Raw genomic sequence first — 17,757 nt, 5'->3', positions numbered from 1 at the left:
AGCCTAGAAGCAGAGTCCCATTGCAGAGGACTAGAGAGGCACCCTACCACCATCTTGAAGGCGGGGAAGGAAAGTGCTTCAACTTGCTCACCACAGAGCAACAGACCCGATCTCTGCAACTGGCGGATAAACTACTCATGGGTTGACTGTGACCCAGAGGGAATATCCTGGAAGCACAAACTTCAGAGGGACCTGACGAGTAGCTGAGTCCCAGGAGCCCCACATTCTACCCTGATCCAGCTACAGGACAAAGGGTGTGGACAGAAAGGATGAGGAAGAACACCAAAGGGATCAGTGGTGAGTCTGGGGCTGACCCAAACCCCCTCCTCCCCAGCAATCCTCTGAACGTCAGACCTACACAGCTGGGCCACAACTGAGAGGAACAAATTCAGGCAGAGCCGGGACATCAGTCGCAATAGGAGAACTCTGTTCCAGGATAGGCCTGGTGGGGGCTCCCACTGCAAGTATATACCTGGGGAAGAGTCAATCCCACACCTCCCCACTGGAGGAGATTGCTCTGACCATAAGAGAGTGGGAGGGGAGGATTGCAGCCCCACCTACCTCAACTGCCCCTCCTCCTTCCCTGCTCCAGGCACTGGGGAGAGAGTGAAAGAGGTGGAAGCTCTGCAGGAGAAACCAGATTAGAGGAACAATTACAGAGCCTGCCACAGGAGGGCAGGTTTTTTATTAATTTTAAAAATTTTTTGCCTGTTTGTTCATTAATACACCTATTTTAAAAATATTTTTCCTTTGTGCATGAATGCATATGTGAGGGCTTGATCTGCTTTCTCACATTTTTAATCCTTTTTTCTTTTCATTTTCTGTTTCTTCTTTTCTTTGTTGTTTTTCCTTTATGCGTGTATGTGAATGATTGAGTATTCATCTTTCAATTTTGTTATTGTTGTTAATTTGTTTTTGCTCTTATGTTCTTCTGAGTTTTTTATTCTTATTTTTTACAGTTTAAGGTGTGTGTCAATATATGTGTGAGGATTCAATCTGAATTCCTTTTTTTTCCCCTGGTCTTTCTGTTTTTCTTCACCATTCACTTTGTGCTAGGCGTGTGTGTGTGTGTGTGTGTGTGTGTGTGTGTGTGTTCAGTTTTCTTGTTTTTATTGTTGCTGTTGTTTGTTTGGTTTCATTTTGTTGTTATTCTAGTTGTGTGTGTGTGTGTGTGTGTGTGTGTGTGTGTGTGTGTGTGTGTGTGTCTGTTCAACTGTTTTTTGCATTTGTTTCTGCTTTGCGTAATCATATAGAGTGGTGGTGGGGAGTGGGTCTCAGGGAACACATACCACAATCAGTGAACATTGTATTTTGCAAGTAGTTTCTGAATCCTAGAGCCCCATCCTCTAACTTATTCAACTTTCAAAAACTAAAAGAGACAGCAAAGCTTCCCACCCATAGTTCTATTGCAAAACAGAACAAATCCAGAGCTTGGATCAGGGAAGAACAGAGGGCTGAGCAAACATCAGAAAGGAAAACCTCTCCCACTGACACTGAATGACAGAACTAAAGAGAAAAACAAGAGATCTGTCACAAATGAGGAAAAACCAAAGGAAGACCACAGGTAATTTCAAGTGTAACAAAGAGAAAACTCCTGAAAAAAATCAGACCTTGGCGCCCAAACAATGGAAGTCACCAATGACTGGCCCCAGAATATGACAGGAATTAGGGATTGGATGTAAAGAGTCAATAAGACTCAAGAAAGACAAGATGCAACACTGAAAGAACTTGTAACACAGATTTTGGCAATAAAAAATTTCATCCAGGAAATAAATAACAAGATGACAAGCATGGAAAGCAGAATTAATCTAGCTGAAGAAAGAATCTCAGAATTTGAAGACCAGAACATGGAATTAATGCAATCTGTAAAAAACAAACAAACAAACAAACAAACAAACAAAACACACACATAGAAAGGAGACTCAGAAAGAAAGAACAAAGCCTATAAGAGAAGTGCAATTATATCAAGAGACAAAACCAATGCCTGATTTGTATCCCAGAAGAAGAAAGAGAAATGGAGAACAACTTGGAGCAAGTATTCCAGGAGGTAATCCAAGAAAACTTGCCCCATCTCAGAGATGTGACCAGGCGAGCACAAGCGATACAGAAAACCCCCACAAGACATCAAATGAGAAGACCAACAACTAGATACACAGTAATTTGCCCACACAAAGTAGGCACAATGGAAAAAACCCCAAAGGCAGCAAGAAAGAAAGGTCAGACTACCTACTGGGGAAAACTAACCAGAATAGCAGGAGATCTATCGGCAGAAACACTACAAGCAAGAAGGGATTGGAGCCCTATGGTCAAAGTCCTCAAAGATAAAAATTTCAACCAAGAATTTCCTATTCAGGCAAGCTCAGTTTCATCAGTGATGGAGAATTAAAATCCTTCCCAGACATCCAATCCCTAACACATTATGCAGATTCCAGACCAGCTCTAGAGGAGATACTTAAAAAGGTATTAAGCACAGAATAAAGAAAAAAAAATGAATGACCACACACTTCCCAAGAAAATAGCAGAGCACAGAATCAACAGAGAATACATCACAAAAAGAAACTTGAAAACACACACACCCATCTACCCCAAAGCCAAAAGACAACAAGCAAAGAAAAAAGTTTATAAGAACCTCATGACAGGGATAAACAATCACATTTCAATAATCACCCTGAATGTGAATGGACTATATGCACCACTGAAATGACACAGAATGGCAAACTGGATAAGAAACCATGACCTAGTGATTTCCTGCATCCAGGAAACTCATTTCACCACAAGGGATGCACACAGACTCAAAGTTAAAGATGGAAAACAAGTTTCCAGGTAAATGGATCATAAAAGAAGGCAAGAGTCACAATCTTAATATCACACAAAACAATCATCAAGCTATCAAAAATATCATAATAAAAAATATTGATTTAAAAAAAAGATACAAAAGGACACCACATAATGATAAAAGTTTCAATCCATCAACAAGAAATATCCATCCTAAACATATACGCACACAACACAGGAGCACCAGCATTTATAAAGCAACTAAATAAACTAAAAAAAGACAATGACATTAACACTATTATAGCAGGGCACTTGAATACCCTACTAACAGTCCTAGATAGATCATCAAGGCAAAAAAATCAACCAGGAGATCCAGAACCTAAACTTGACACTCGACCAAATGGACTTAATAGATACCTACAGATTCTTCCACCCAACAACCACAGAATATACATTCTACTCATCATCACATGGAACATACTCCAAGATCGATAACATCCTTGGCCATAAATCAAGCATAAACAAATTCCATAAAGTTGAAATCTTGCCATGCACCTTCCCAGACCACAGTAGAATAAAAATGAAATAGCAACACCAACAAACTTCCCCCAAAGCCCACAAAGACATAGACACTAAACAGAATGATGTGAAACAACTACTGGGTCAACACTGAAATCAAAGCAGAAATTTAAAGATTCCTGGAAACAAATGAAAATGAAGAAACATCTTACCAAAGCCTCTGGGACGCCATGAAAACAGTTCTAAGAGGGGAATTTATATCTCTACAAGGAGACATCAAGAAAATGGAAAGTTCACAAGTGAAGAGCCTAACAAATCACCTAAGGGAGCTGGAAAGATAAGACAACGAAAACCCAAACTTTAGCAGAAGAATCCAAATCAACAAAATAAAAAGAAACCAAATACAGGACATAGAAGACAAAAATATCTTAGAAAACATCAACAAAACAAAAAGCTGGTTCTTTGAAATAATTAACAAGATTGATGGACTCCTAGCCAGAATGACCAAGAAAAAGAGAGAAAAGGTCTAAATAAACCAGAAATATAAAAGATCAAATCACAAATGACTCCGAAGAAACACAAAAGATGATCAGAGATGATTATGTACATCCATATGGAAACAAACTTGAAAACCTAAATGAAATGGAGGACTTTCTGACATCACCCAACCTCCCCAGGTTGAAACAAGAAGGCATTGAGACACTAAATAGACCAGTAATAACCCAGGAAATTGACTCTGTCATACAAATACTACCTACAAAAAAAAGGCCCTGGACGAGATGGCTTTCTAGCAGAATTCTATAAAATGTACAAGAAGGAACTGATACCAATCCTATTGAAAGTACCCCAGGGAATTGAGAAAGATGGAATTCTCTCCAAATCATTTTTCAAAGCTCAGAGCACACTGATATCTAAACCGGGTAAAGATCCAACAAAAAAAGAGAAGTACAGGCCAATATCCCTTATTAACATAGATGCTAAAATCCTCAACAAGATTCTAGCAAATAGGATCCAAAAACACATCTCAAAAATCATCCACTATGACCAAGTAGGTTTTATCCCCAGGATGCAGGGCTGGTTCAACATTTGCAAGACCATAAATGTAATTAAATACATGAACAGATGTAAAAACAAGAACCACATGATTACATCATTAGATGCAGAAAAAGCTTTTGATAAAATCCAGCATCCCTTCTTGATAAAAACCCTCAAATACCTAGGTATAGAAGGAACATACTTCAAAACAGTAAGTGCCATCTATGATAAACTCACAGCTAACATATTACTAAATGGGCAGAAACTGGAAACATTTCCCCTGAAAAATGGAACAAGACAAGACTGCCCACTCTCACCCCTCTTGTTCAACATAGTGTTGGAAGTCCTAGCTAGGGCAATTAGACATGAGAAGGAAAGCAGGGGTATCCAAACAGGAAAATAGGAAGTCAAGTTATTCCTCTTTGCTGATGATATGATCCTATACATTGAAAATCCAAGAGAATCTGTCAAAAATCTGCTTACACTGATAAAGGACTTTGGCAAAGTCTCAGGGTGCAAAATGAATGTGCAAAAGGCAGTTGCATTCCTACTCACCAACAACAAGCAGGCAGAGAATCAAATTAAAAGCACAATCCAGCCGGGCTCGGTGGCTCAGCCTGTAATCCCGCACCTTTGGGAGGCTGAGGTGAGTGGATTGCCTGAGTCCGCGGGTTCGAGACCTGCCTGGGCAGGCAAGACATCATCTCTACAATAAATCAAAAAATTAGCCGGGCGTGGTAGCACACGCTTGTAGTTCCAGCTACTTGGAAGGCTGAGGCGGAAGGATCACTGGAGCCCAGCAGGTCGAGGCTGTGGTGGCCAGGAGCAGCCACCGCACTCCAGTCTGGGCGACAGAGTGAGACTCCAAATCAAAAAAAACAAAACAAAACAAAACAAAAATAAATAAATAAAAGCACAATCCCATTCACAATAGCCACACACAAAAAAGAGTAATACCTCAGCATCTTCCTAACCAGAGAAGTGAAAGACCTTTACAATGGGCACTACAAAACACTGATCAAAGAAATCTAAGTAGACACAAAAAATGGAAAAAATTCCATGTTCATGTATAGAAAGAATCAATATTGTTAAAATGCCTATCCTACCAATTCTACAGATTCAACACAATATCTATTAAATTACCAACATCATTCTTCTCAAAAATGAAAATGACAATACAGAAATTCATATGGAAACATAAACGACAATGAATAGCCAGAACAATCCTTAGCAAGAGAAACAAAGCAGGAGGTATCAAACTTCCAGACTTCAAACTTTACTATAAGGCTACAGTAATCAAAACAGCCTGGTATTGGTACAAAAACAGGCATATAGACTAATGGAACAGCATAGAGATTCTGGAAGCAAAGCCTCAATTTCTCAACCAAGTCATCTTTGACAAAGCCTCCACTAACAACCACTGGGGAGAGGAGGACCTATTTAGTAAATGGTGCTTGGAAAATTGGCTGATCACATGCAGAAGATTGAAACAGGACCTCTACCTAGCACCATACACAAAAATTAACTCTAAATGAATCAAAGACCTAAACATAAAACCTCAAACTATAAGAATCTTAGAAAATGCAGGAGACACCCTTACGGAAATTGGAACTGGCAAACCAATACGTGATCAGAACCCTAAGTGCCCAATACCATAAGGAAATAAGAGAGACAAGTAGGACCTCATCAAACTGACGAGCTTCTGCAAAGCAAAAGAAACCATCAAGAGAGCAGGAAGACAGCCCACAGAATGGTAAAAAATATTTGCCAACTGTATATCTGACAAATGGCTAACATCTAGGATCCACAGAGAGCTCAAATGTACCGAAAGGGAAAAAACAAACAAACAAACAACCCCATTAAGAAGTAGGCAAAAGACATGAATAGACACCTCTCAAAAGAAGATATACAGGCAGCCAACAGATACACGAAAAAGTGCTCAGCCTCACTAATCATCAGAGAAATGCAAATCAAAATCAAATAGAGATACCACCTAATCCCAGTAAGTATGGTCATCATCAATAAAAAAACCAACAACAGATGCTGGCGAGGATGTGGAGAGAAAGGAATGCTTCTGCACTGCTGGTGGTAATGCAAAACATGATCCTCTTTGGAAAAGTGTGGTCATTTCTGAAAGAGCTAGAAATTGACCTTCCATATGACCCAGCAATTCCCCTATAGGGAATATACTCAGAGGAACTCAAATTATTCTACAAAAAAGATACCTGCACACATATGTTTATTGCAGCTCTATTCACATAGCAAAAACATAGAACCAACCATGCTGCCCATCGAAGCTGGACTGTATAAAAAAAAGTGATACATATATACAATGTAATATTATGCAGCCATAAAGAAGGACAAACATATGGACTTTGCAGCAACTTGGATGAATTTAGAGACTATCATATTCAGTGATCTATCACAGAAACAAAGAACAGAGTACCATATGTTCTCACTCATAAGCAGACCACGAACAATAATCACAATACTGAAAGAAAGGAATTGGCAGTAGTGGGAGACTGGCAGGGTAGGGGGGGTGGGACTGGCAGTTCAGGGAAATTGCTAGGGGAGGGAGGAGCACACCTCATCAACAAGGCTACCTGCATAATGAACATCTGTATACCTAATCCTGCATTGTACCCCACTTCATTAAAATAAAAAAATTAAAAAAGAAAAATAAAAAAAGAAAATAAATCACACTTGCTTGAAAACTGAGTATTTATTAGCTCTGAGAGATAGTATCAAAAACAGAAAAAATATAAAAGCTTAATCTGCTTTACATGAGCTGATGTTTAAATTATTTTGTTGCTCCTAAAAAACCTCAGGAGATGCTTTGTTTCTAACTGGCCACAAAGAGGGCCTTGGACTACTATTATATAAGTATATCACTGAAAAGAATATATAGTTTTTTAATGGCTAATAAATAGTCCAAATTAGACATAATAGTCACCTTTTGGCTCTGACTCTCTATCAACATGGCCTTCATCCAGTTATTTAACCTCTCTGTGCCTTGAACTTCTCATCTATCTCTTTAGACAACCATTCCAGCATAGACTGGTTTGGTCCAAGAATCGTACAGAAAGAACAAAAGAACAAAAAAGAATTCAGAAGACAAACCAAGCTCAATGAAAGAAAATCATGAGGACTGACAATCAGAGCAGGAACATTTCCTCAATCATATTAGCCAAGGAGTTTATACAAATCAGCTCTTTTGAGGAATTGAGATCGTCAATTCCTTAAGCAAGGCTATGCTCAAGGGATGCTGGGTTTTCAAAGTAAGTGGGTGAATGAATGAATAAATAAATAAATGATTATAAAACACTTTGTATGTGCTTATTTATGAATAAATACACATCATGTATATATAAAACAAATGTCATTTATTTACCCATGAATATAAGTCTGATCTCTGGTATATGCTAAATACTCTATTTGATATTCTATTTGATTATAAAATATATGTCTTTGGTATGTGTTAAGCAGATACTGTATCTGGTTTTAAAATTTATATTTCTGGTATTTGTTAAACGGATACGGTATTTGATTAAATAATGCATATCACTGGCATGTGTGAAGCAGACACCATATTTGATTATAAAATGAACATGCTGAGCCTGTGGTCATGTGATAGAGGAGCCACCCAGGGTAGAATGGTGAATGCTGAGAACAAATACTGTGTAGAATGAGGAAAGAGGCGTGCAAAGAGGTCACTGGGCAGTGCTAACAGCAGACTTCAGATGGAAAGCCAAGTCTAAATAGTCCTGAAACATGTCTTGATGACATGTTACCACAGCCCCTTGTGTTTGATTTTTTTCCATCTTAAATAGAAACAAGTTATTTGTGAGGAGAAAAAAACATATAAACTGAATTGGAGCCAACAGAATAATTATAAAATTAGATCTTTCAAAAGAAACATACTGACATGGGACTTAGGGTAATTTCTCAGTTATAACAACCTTACCTGCCCTTTGTATTCCACTGGTTTCAGTCCTGCATAAATGGGCACAAAACTGCTAGCTAAGAGAACCTGGATGGATAAAATAAAGATACAATTCATGAATACAGGCATTAATAGTCAGACAATAAATTTGATGTATTATTTACTATAAAAATCTTATTAAATGAATAAGTTCCATATATTTTCAAGTGCACACTGCACATACTTGCAAAAAAGTTAACATTTTTAATATCTGAAAAGACACTCTCTGAATCAATCAATTTCCCCTGAGTAAAAATAAGTATTTTAATTGCAGACAACCAAGTTATTACAAAATTAAGTTTAAGGTAAGTCTAAATTTCTGAGTATGTACAGGTTCCAAATAAATTATACATAATATTCTATCATATACTGTAAAAATCATTTTAAAGTTGTACTCATTTTCCAGAGGAACAAACCCCCTTGGTTATGACAGAGGAGATTAGACTACAGCTCAGAGATGTTCTAATTTATGTCACCAGGATGTACAAAGGAAGCAACACATTTATGTTCTAGCGACATGGTTGGGATATAAATGAAACTCTGGCAACTAGGTACACCAATTATACTTTATCTTCCACTTAAAATGTCGAAAAAGATTGTCATTTAGGATATTACTATTCCTTGCATCATAAGAAGTTAGGTTTTGATAGCTTTTCTGAAATGTAAATGTTTTATTTTGCTGTGTAGTTTCCAAATAACTAATGTTCTATTTGAAAACATACAGCATTAGATACTGAGTATTTTTTAAGCTATAATCTTTCAACTGATAAATGAAAGACTCTATGAATGTTTGTTGTCAAAGATTTCATGAGATTCTTTTTCAACATACATTATTCAGAGATAGATTAAGGCTCAAACACTGATTTGTAAAGCATTCATTTAGAATTACTTAGAACTTAGAAGGCATTTTCCCCAAAAAAACAATATTATAGGTATGGTTTTTAGGTAAGCCCTCAAAAGTCTGTTTATTCTGAACTGCAACTAAATTATAGACCCACTCACCAGTGTGACACGTTTTCTACAGAAAAATCCTCTCTGAGTTGTGGCCTCACACAGCTGCAACCCACTCTTGCAATGTTTATTTCCAGGCCGTGGGCATGGAATTTGGCATCGCTTTCTTGTGTAGTAGCTCTTCCTTGATCATATTTCTTCTGTCTTCTCATTACCAAAAACCCACTGAAGAAACAGAGACTTGTGTCTCTCTCCTGGTATGTCAGTCCTTCACAGGACTGATACTCAACAAATGCCTGTTGGGTGTCTCTCCCTTCTCCATGGTGAGACTGAACACTCCTGACACTCCCCTCATTCTCACTAATCCTTGACATCAACAAGGATTGTCCCATGATGTTGGTGGCATGTTGGTGCAAAGGGACGGGTCCTGGTTGTAACAGCACCTATAGCAGTAGGCTCCTGATAGGTAGCCAAAGATGCTTCTGGGGCCTCAGATTTCAATAGAGGCAAATTCAAAGGCAACAGCACAACACAGGTACTCCAACAGGAAAGAAGACAGGAAATAGCCATGCGTAAAAGTGTTCTGTTGCACCAGGCTGGTGCTGGATGGCGCTATATAATTTGGTGGCCCCATGCAAAATAAAAATGCAGGGTCCCTTGTTCAGAAAGCATGAAGAATTTCAAAATATTGTCAGCAGAGCATTAAACCAATGGTGGTGCCATTTTGATAGGGAAGGCTGGTGCAAAACATCTAGGTTGCACACCCATGAGGTAGTCCCTGCTAGGTACCTTCAAATATAATGTCTCATTTAATTCTCTTACAAATGCTTCTTAAAAAGATGAAGTCACTTGCCTAAATGTCTTTCCGCTAATAAATGGTTCAGACTGCGTCTAGACCTGGTTCAATTTTAATATGACATTTGTTCACATGTATTGTTACCAGGGCCAACATACACAAGTCAGATTTCTTACATTTGGTTCTTTTTTGTCTGTTGCTTTTTCAGCCAATGTTAGGCACATCTACCTCAATCACTTGGTTACTGAATTACTGAATGCATACTAATTTGCAGCACTATTTCCCAGAGGAAAGCAGACACTTTTATTTACTTTTTATGTAATTGTTTGCTTATTTATCACAAGGTATAATAACAACCTCACAGAAGATCTGTCAACCTTCTACAAAGAGTCAATGAAGACATTCCAGCACCAAGGCATTCGTCTCAAAATCTCAGCTTTAAATGTGCTGCATAATAGAACAGTGTGATATTACATCAAACACGCCCATTCCACAAAGAGGCAAGGCAGGAGTATCATTTTAGGTAATTTGTTGAAGATCACTTAACAAATCAATAGGAAAGATAGGATAGAAAGCAAGCATCTTCAGTTCTCTCTCAGCTCTCCTCCCTACCCCGCCCTGCCAATGCCTCTCACCCCATAGTAATGATATCATCGGCAGTTGAGTATTTTTCAGAGAAAGGTTGTTTACAGTTAGGGCACTTGCATTCATCCTAACTAAATTTGACCCTATCATCAGTTAGCTACTTCTTTAAAAAAGCAATCACAAACCCTAGGTATGTTTTGCAAGCACAATGTAGCTACTTAATGAGGTTATTCAGCAAATACAACACTGTACCATGGCAATAACTAGAACAATTTGTGGATAGCACACATATTGTGAAATTACAGTACTTAAAGATCTTTAAAGGACCAAAGACTCTCTATAAATATAACAGTTTACTTCATTATGCCACAGAGACATATGTAGCCTACAAAAAGAAATTATTGCGCTTAGAACCAGAATTATGTTCCTTTTTTCTTCCCTCCTCTCAATGTCAAAGTATAATGCAGTGTTCACAGGTTAATTCTTAGAACTGTTTTGAGGTATTTAGAGAAAAAATGCTATCCAATTACTTTCCTACAGATAATAACAGTAAGAATCCTCCTGAATGTGAAAAGTGCAGCGAACAAGAAAATACCTGTCACTCCTCCAAATCAATGTATTTGTTCTTGTCATAGCTTACTCTCCCTTTATATGGACTGGTGATTTGTATATCAAACTGAATTTAGTGGGAAAATTAGCTTTAGATAGTTAAGAACTAAGTGGCTTTTCTTACTCGTAGTCGGCTTACTGCCATTTTATTGCAGACAAATAGGATTTTCTAAGAAAAGAGACAAAAACTGACATTCTAAGGTCACTTAATAAAATATTATGCTTAAATATGTGCTTTTAGTATATCTGAGCTTGCAGTGTTCCCAGTGAAATTCACCACCAATAAATCTCAATACATCTATAGCAGTGGCTCTCAAGTGGGAACGATTTTACTCCCTAGGAACATTTAGCAGTGCATCTGTGACAACATGAGGTAGGGGGTGTCCTGCTGGCTTCTACTATGTAGAGGCCAGGGATGCTGCTAAACTTCCTACAAAGCAGAGGACAGCCCTCACAACAAAGAATTATCGGACCCCAGATATCAATAGTGCAGTGGCTGTGGTTGTGCATGTTGATGTAGAAAGCAGGGGTCGACCTTTCACACCCCTCACTTGGTAAACACTTTAAACATTATATATATGTGAAACCATTTATTTGATTTTTGTCTTATTCTTTCTAAATACATAAAGATAAAAATGAAAGTTGGTGACTTCCTGTTGCAACAGTATAAAATGCTGCCAAGTGCATATTCAATACACGTTCTAACTGGCTCTTTTCATTTTAGATTTTATAGAAAAGAGGTGTTTAGAAAATTACATGGCTTGGCTTCCTTAGGGAATAAATTCTTAACAAGCTTCGTTTATGCCTAAAGTTTACAGTGGACTTTAATGAGAATCTAACTGTTTATACAGAATCTGCTGGTATAGTTGAAATTCTAAGACGGATACAAATTTATCTTCCCTAGTTTTTTCAACATAATGACCAATCTTAAATTCAGTCCTTATTTCACCTACCCAAGGCTAAATGTGAGAAGATGGCAAGCTTTAAGAGCATTCTTACTATAAGCAAAAAATAAATAAATAGATATCAGGACACAGTAGCAACAGAGACAGAGTAGGCCTTCCCCAGAGGGTCAGGGACACCATTCTGCATGAAAGTCTTCTTGGGTATCGCTGTCAAAAAGCATTCAGAGATGTCAAAAGACTGTTTCAGAAAACATGTGTGCATCACTTTTCAACATGAAAAACGCAATGATTTGCACCAACTCAGGAACTAGAACTCCAATGCGCCAAGGAACTGTTGATTAAAAAAATCATTTCTGCTCAACCTTAGAGGTGATACGTAGCTTTCTTTTAAAGATAGGACTTACCTCCATAGTTATGTTAAGCTGAAGGCTAATATTAAAATGGGATTGGATTTCCTGGTTACATGTATGCTTCTAAAGAAAAATATACCAGAAAAAAAATTGGAACCTAGAATGAATGAGTTGGTATGCAAAATGCACACACCTGGATATTCAGGGAATAGTGGTCGAGTGGTGCACCAAGATAGAAATCATTAAGGAATCATGCCACAGAATGAAGGGTGTGAAGGGATGGATGTCAGGAGGGTGGAGGCCCTAAAGGTGGCTGTGTATGCCTGGTAAGTACCTAAGAGTTGAGGAAGCGTGTTCACATATATTTCATTTGAACAATGTGAGGTGGGTGAGACTGGATTTCATTTCACAGACAAAGAAACCAAGGTGCTGAGTAGTTGAGACTGGCCACAGACTTCGCAGTCCACCAACAACAAGTGTTAGGTAGGTATACACTGCTCCTTCAATATTCTTTCCCATCCTCAAATAATTATCTGCATTTACAGAAACTATTTTTAGTTTGGTGTTGATCTGTTGATGACAACTGATCCAAAGACATAAAGGATAGGTGGATTTGATTCTTAGAGGGAATATTCTTCCAGATGTGGCACCCAAAATAAATCTCTCAAACTGATGGGAAATAAAGGCAAGATAATTGAATGAGGGGACATTCTTGGGCTCTGGTTGAACTTTATATTGGGCTCTCCCATCTGCAGACCACCTCAAATTCATTTGGCAGCAAATATCACCTGTGTTTCCTTGTCTCAGCATAGTCACTATTGGGGAGGATTGGTTGGCATCAATCAATTCTGGACAAAATAATGTCTGAGGGCCATGCATCTGTTTTATGTTTTATAACAGGGGTGCACAAACCTCACGCCATGGACCCATACTGGTCTGTGGCCCGTTAGGAACTGGGCCACACAGCAGGGGGTGGGCAGTGGGTGAACAAGTGAAGCTTCACCTGTATTTGCAGCTGCTCCTCATTTCTTGCATTACTGCCTGAGCTCTGTCTTCCATCAGATCAGCTGCAGCATTAGATTCTCATAGCAGTGTGAACCCTATTGTGAACTGTACATGCGAGGCATCTAGGTTGCATGCTCTTTATGAGAATCTAATACCTGATGATCTGAGGTGGAGTTGAGGCAGTGATGCTAGTGCTGGGGAGTGGCTACAAATACAGATTAATATTAGCAGTGAGGTTTGACTGCACAGAGACCATAATAAATCAATTGCTTGCAGAATTTTATCAAAACCTCATCAATGAGTGACAAGTGAGTTGATGTACTTCAATTGTACAGTTGCATCTGGTGGCAGGCTTTAAATCAAAATCTGAGACTTACTTTAGTCTGCATGTGGGCTATTTATTATTTTATTTATCACTTCTGTCCACAATTTTTTTAAATGGTGAGTTGTATAATTATTTCATTATATATTACAATGTAATCATAATAGAAATAAAGTGCACAATAAATGTTATGCACTTTAATCATCCCAAAAGCATTCCCACTTCCTCCAGTCCATGGAAAAATTGTCTTCCATGAAACTGGTCCCTGATACCAAAAAAGGTTGAGAACCGCTACCTTATAAAGTAGAAAAGACTGAGTCAAACCACCAAGGATATAAGATTCAGAATTTTATGGAAATCCAACTCCAAACAAAGGCATTTTGAGGGCACACAATTGGGCAGCAGGGCTTCTCAAAAAACAATCAACTAGCATTGCAGCTATCAAATAAAAGAATAGCTTTCCATTTACTAAAGGTGAAGTTAATTAAGACAATTTAAGTATGAATTATCAAACAAATTTTTTTTAAAGAAGGCCTGTAGTGCCAACAAAATCAAATGCCTAAAGGTGACCAAAAAAACTCAGTAGTAATTCATTTCCTGAAATATTATAGATAGAGTTTAGTATCTTGTTCATGAAAAACAAAGGTGATAAGGGTTAAAACATAAAATTGATAAGAAGGGGTAAGGCCAACTCAGCCTGAAAAAATAAAGTTGTAATTTAAGATGGCTTTAAAGTTTCAGGACAGATTCATACAGGGGTGCTGAGCAGTGGTATGTATGAGTTATCTTATTCATTCATTATTTATGAAATATTGGCCCTAGTCAACATGCATATGGGGTTTTACCATTTAAAACACTTCACATACTTTATTTTATTTGTTCTCCATAGTAGCTAGAGTTACTGTGCTAATGATTCCATTTCACAGATGAGAAAACTGAAGCTCAAAAATAAGTCTAAGAAGACAGGATCAGGAAATGCTAGAGCTAGACATGATCACCAGAACACTCATATAAAACAATTAATCATCCCAGGAAGTGTTCAAAAATGACCTCAAAGTATACACAAATGCACACCACCCAAACACACACAGAAACACTAAGCTACAGGTTTCTAGTTGGATTTTCAGGTCCATAAACATCCCGACTATAGTAAAGAATAGCAGTTAGCTGGTGAATGATAAAAAGCCAAAGCTTTTTAAAAATTCAACTAGTAAGAAACAGAATAAATGAATTAATGATAAAAGTAGATAGAAAGTGGTAGACTTAAAGGAGGTCAAAATTATCAGTATTTATTATTTCATTATTTTCCCATGTGCCTTTACTCTAACTTGAGTTTTATTCTCTCTCTCTCACTCTCTTCCTCCCTCCCTCTCTCCTTCCCTCCACCTTCTCGCCTTCTCTGTGTGTGTCTCTCTCTCTTATTCACATCTACAGAATTTCCAGATATTGGCTTGTAGACCAAGGTTCTGTGTTTAGAGCCACATATACAAAGCCCTGGGAGGCCTGGAGTTGCGCATCATCTACACATTATTGGGCACCTTCCGCTCCTGACTGCAGAACCCAGAGCCTCCAGTCTCCACCAAAGGGCAGCAGTGCTACCTTTAGACAGCTTATACCCCTTCTCCCAACCAAAAAGGTCAGAACAACCATCCTCCACAGCACCAGCTTGGACAACATCTGCCCACTGGTCTTCTCTTTCCCAAGAATATATAAACTTGATCGTGTTGATTTTGGCAGGGGATTATTTTATTTCCTCTTCACACTTTTTTCTTTGCTCCCTCATGCCTAATCTCCACTCATCCCAGCCTTTTCCAGGCATAGATTTCATACAGTTCTATAGACATCATCCGCTATCAAGGAACTATCCATTCTTCCTTATTTTTAGTTCTAAGAAATGTTAAAGCAGCCTAATAAACATTTAGAATGTTTCTTGCGTAACCTAGAATAAATGCTGATTATTCAATATTCTCTCACAACGTATTTCACATATGTGTCAACTATTTCTCTTCTGCTCATTGAACATTTCACATGTGTCAACTATTTCTCTTCTGCTCAATGAACTCAAGCAATTATACCAATTCTCTGAATAGTTATTATCTAAAACAAAGGAAATAGAAAAACATTGTGTTTACTTAAAAGCCATAGTTTACTACTGCTGTTATAACAAATTACTACAAAATTAAAGGCTTAAAACAAGACAAATTGATTATCACACAGTCTAAAGATCAAAAGTTAGGTACGGGTCTCACTGGGCAAAATCAAGGTGTTGGCAGGGTTGTGCTCCCTTCTGGAGGCTGTAGGGGAGAACTTCTTTCCTTGCTCCTTCAGGTATTAAAATAACTCAATTCCACATGGTTGCAGGGCTGAGGTCCCTTTTACTGACTGTCAGTGGGGAACGGCCTTTCTAAAAACTTCTGTGCACTCCTGGCTTGTGGGGTTCCTACATCTCAGAACCAGTAATGGTGTGTGTCAAATCTAGGAGAGGTCTCCATTTTTAAGGATTCGTGTGTTAAGTTTGGGTAATCCCAAACTTGGATAATCCAGGATCATCTCCCAATCTCAAGATCTTTAATTTAGTCACATCTACAAAATTCCCTTTGTCATGTAAGGGTACATCTGGAAACATTCTGGGAATTAGGGTAAGGACATCTTTGGGGCCATTCTTCTATCTACCACGCTCCCAAATAAGAGGAATAGAGAGGATGACCATTTTATCCAGTTTGGAGTATAGTTAAAGCAGGATGCTAAACACATGGACTACAGACCTGACTGAGTTTTAAGTAGCTGGGCTTTTTTTGCCTAGGTCATTGAATAGGGAGGGCCCAGATTCTTTGTTAATTTCTTTCATTTTAAATTAGGCCATGGTAGCAGATGCCACCTTGGTTCACATTCATTACTTTCGCACATATTGATAAAGTGCCTACATTGTGGCTATGAGGTTCTGGGCTGTAGTAATGGGCAACCCAGAGAAATCCCTGCTTCTTGGGGCTTACTATAGAAAAGGAAGATGAACAGTACAAGCTATATTAAAAAGTAGTAGAATAGTAGTATATAAAACAGCAATAAGTAAATCAGGATGAGATGTAAGAAGACAGAAACTGAGAGTTCTGCCATTTTAGACAGAGTAGCCAGGGACAGGCTCCATGAGAAGGGGAGAGCTGAGGGAAGAATTCCTCCTTTGTTCTATGACACAGGAGCACACTGTGTCCTATACAAACCAGAAGAGGCATGCTGATCCACGGCAAGGCTTATGTGTCTGCATTGGACAATGACAACTTGTGACCATTTAGGCATGAGTTGACCAACTCTTCCCTTTGTATTGTCACGTCGACATAATATTATAATAAGAGTATAGAAAAAAAAAACTTTTTCTAAATAGAAATACTTATTTTAAAAGCAAGAGACTGGCATAATAGGTATATCGAGTGTGTGGTAATTTTATTTGTCAGTTTAACCTTTCATTAAGTATTTCAAATTACAGCATCCGAACAGAGTAAAAAAAATAAATAAATCAATGCATGTATCATCTAATTCAGGTGGAACTTTTACTACTCACCTCAACGCATTACTTGCTACTATGTCAAAACATACATTCTCCAAATTACCTGAAGCCACGATTTGTTCAAAAGGGAAAACAAAAGCAAATTCTAAGAAAAGTACACCTTTTCCAATTTACAAATATTCAGTGCATTACCACAGAAAGTACATTGTTGTTTGGAAATCAATCAGCTAAAGTATTTCCCAGAGATAATGAATTTTCAACCAACCAACTTTCAAATGTGTTTGGATAGAAAGGGATCAAAACAAAACAGAAGAAACAAAATGGAACATTAGATTGGAAAGTTAAGAGACCTGGGTGCTAAAATCGGTTCCCACTGGCATGCAGGGTAACCTTGGTTATATACATACATCACATAAAACCT

The 17,757-nt window shown here is 38.1% G+C and overlaps 1 protein-coding gene across 1 annotated transcript in view; it reads right to left on the bottom strand.

Moving 5' to 3' along the window:
• The window catches only part of PNPLA4 (patatin like phospholipase domain containing 4), a 33,314-nt gene that overhangs the window by 9,318 nt on the left and 6,239 nt on the right, over nt 1-17,757 (bottom strand). Inside the window, exon 5 of the mRNA XM_008069887.1 lies at nt 8,294-8,359. Coding sequence (XP_008068078.1) covers nt 8,294-8,359 — 66 coding nt within the window. The remainder of the gene's footprint in view (nt 1-8,293; nt 8,360-17,757) is intronic.

The sequence above is a fragment of the Carlito syrichta genome, unplaced genomic scaffold (genome assembly GCF_000164805.1).
Source record: "Carlito syrichta isolate Samal-C Ts95f unplaced genomic scaffold, Tarsius_syrichta-2.0.1 Scaffold312313, whole genome shotgun sequence".
NCBI classification, from domain to species: domain Eukaryota; kingdom Metazoa; phylum Chordata; class Mammalia; order Primates; family Tarsiidae; genus Carlito; species Carlito syrichta.
The sequence above is the reverse complement of the archived record's forward strand: the minus strand, read 5'-3'. Positions and strand labels throughout refer to the sequence as shown.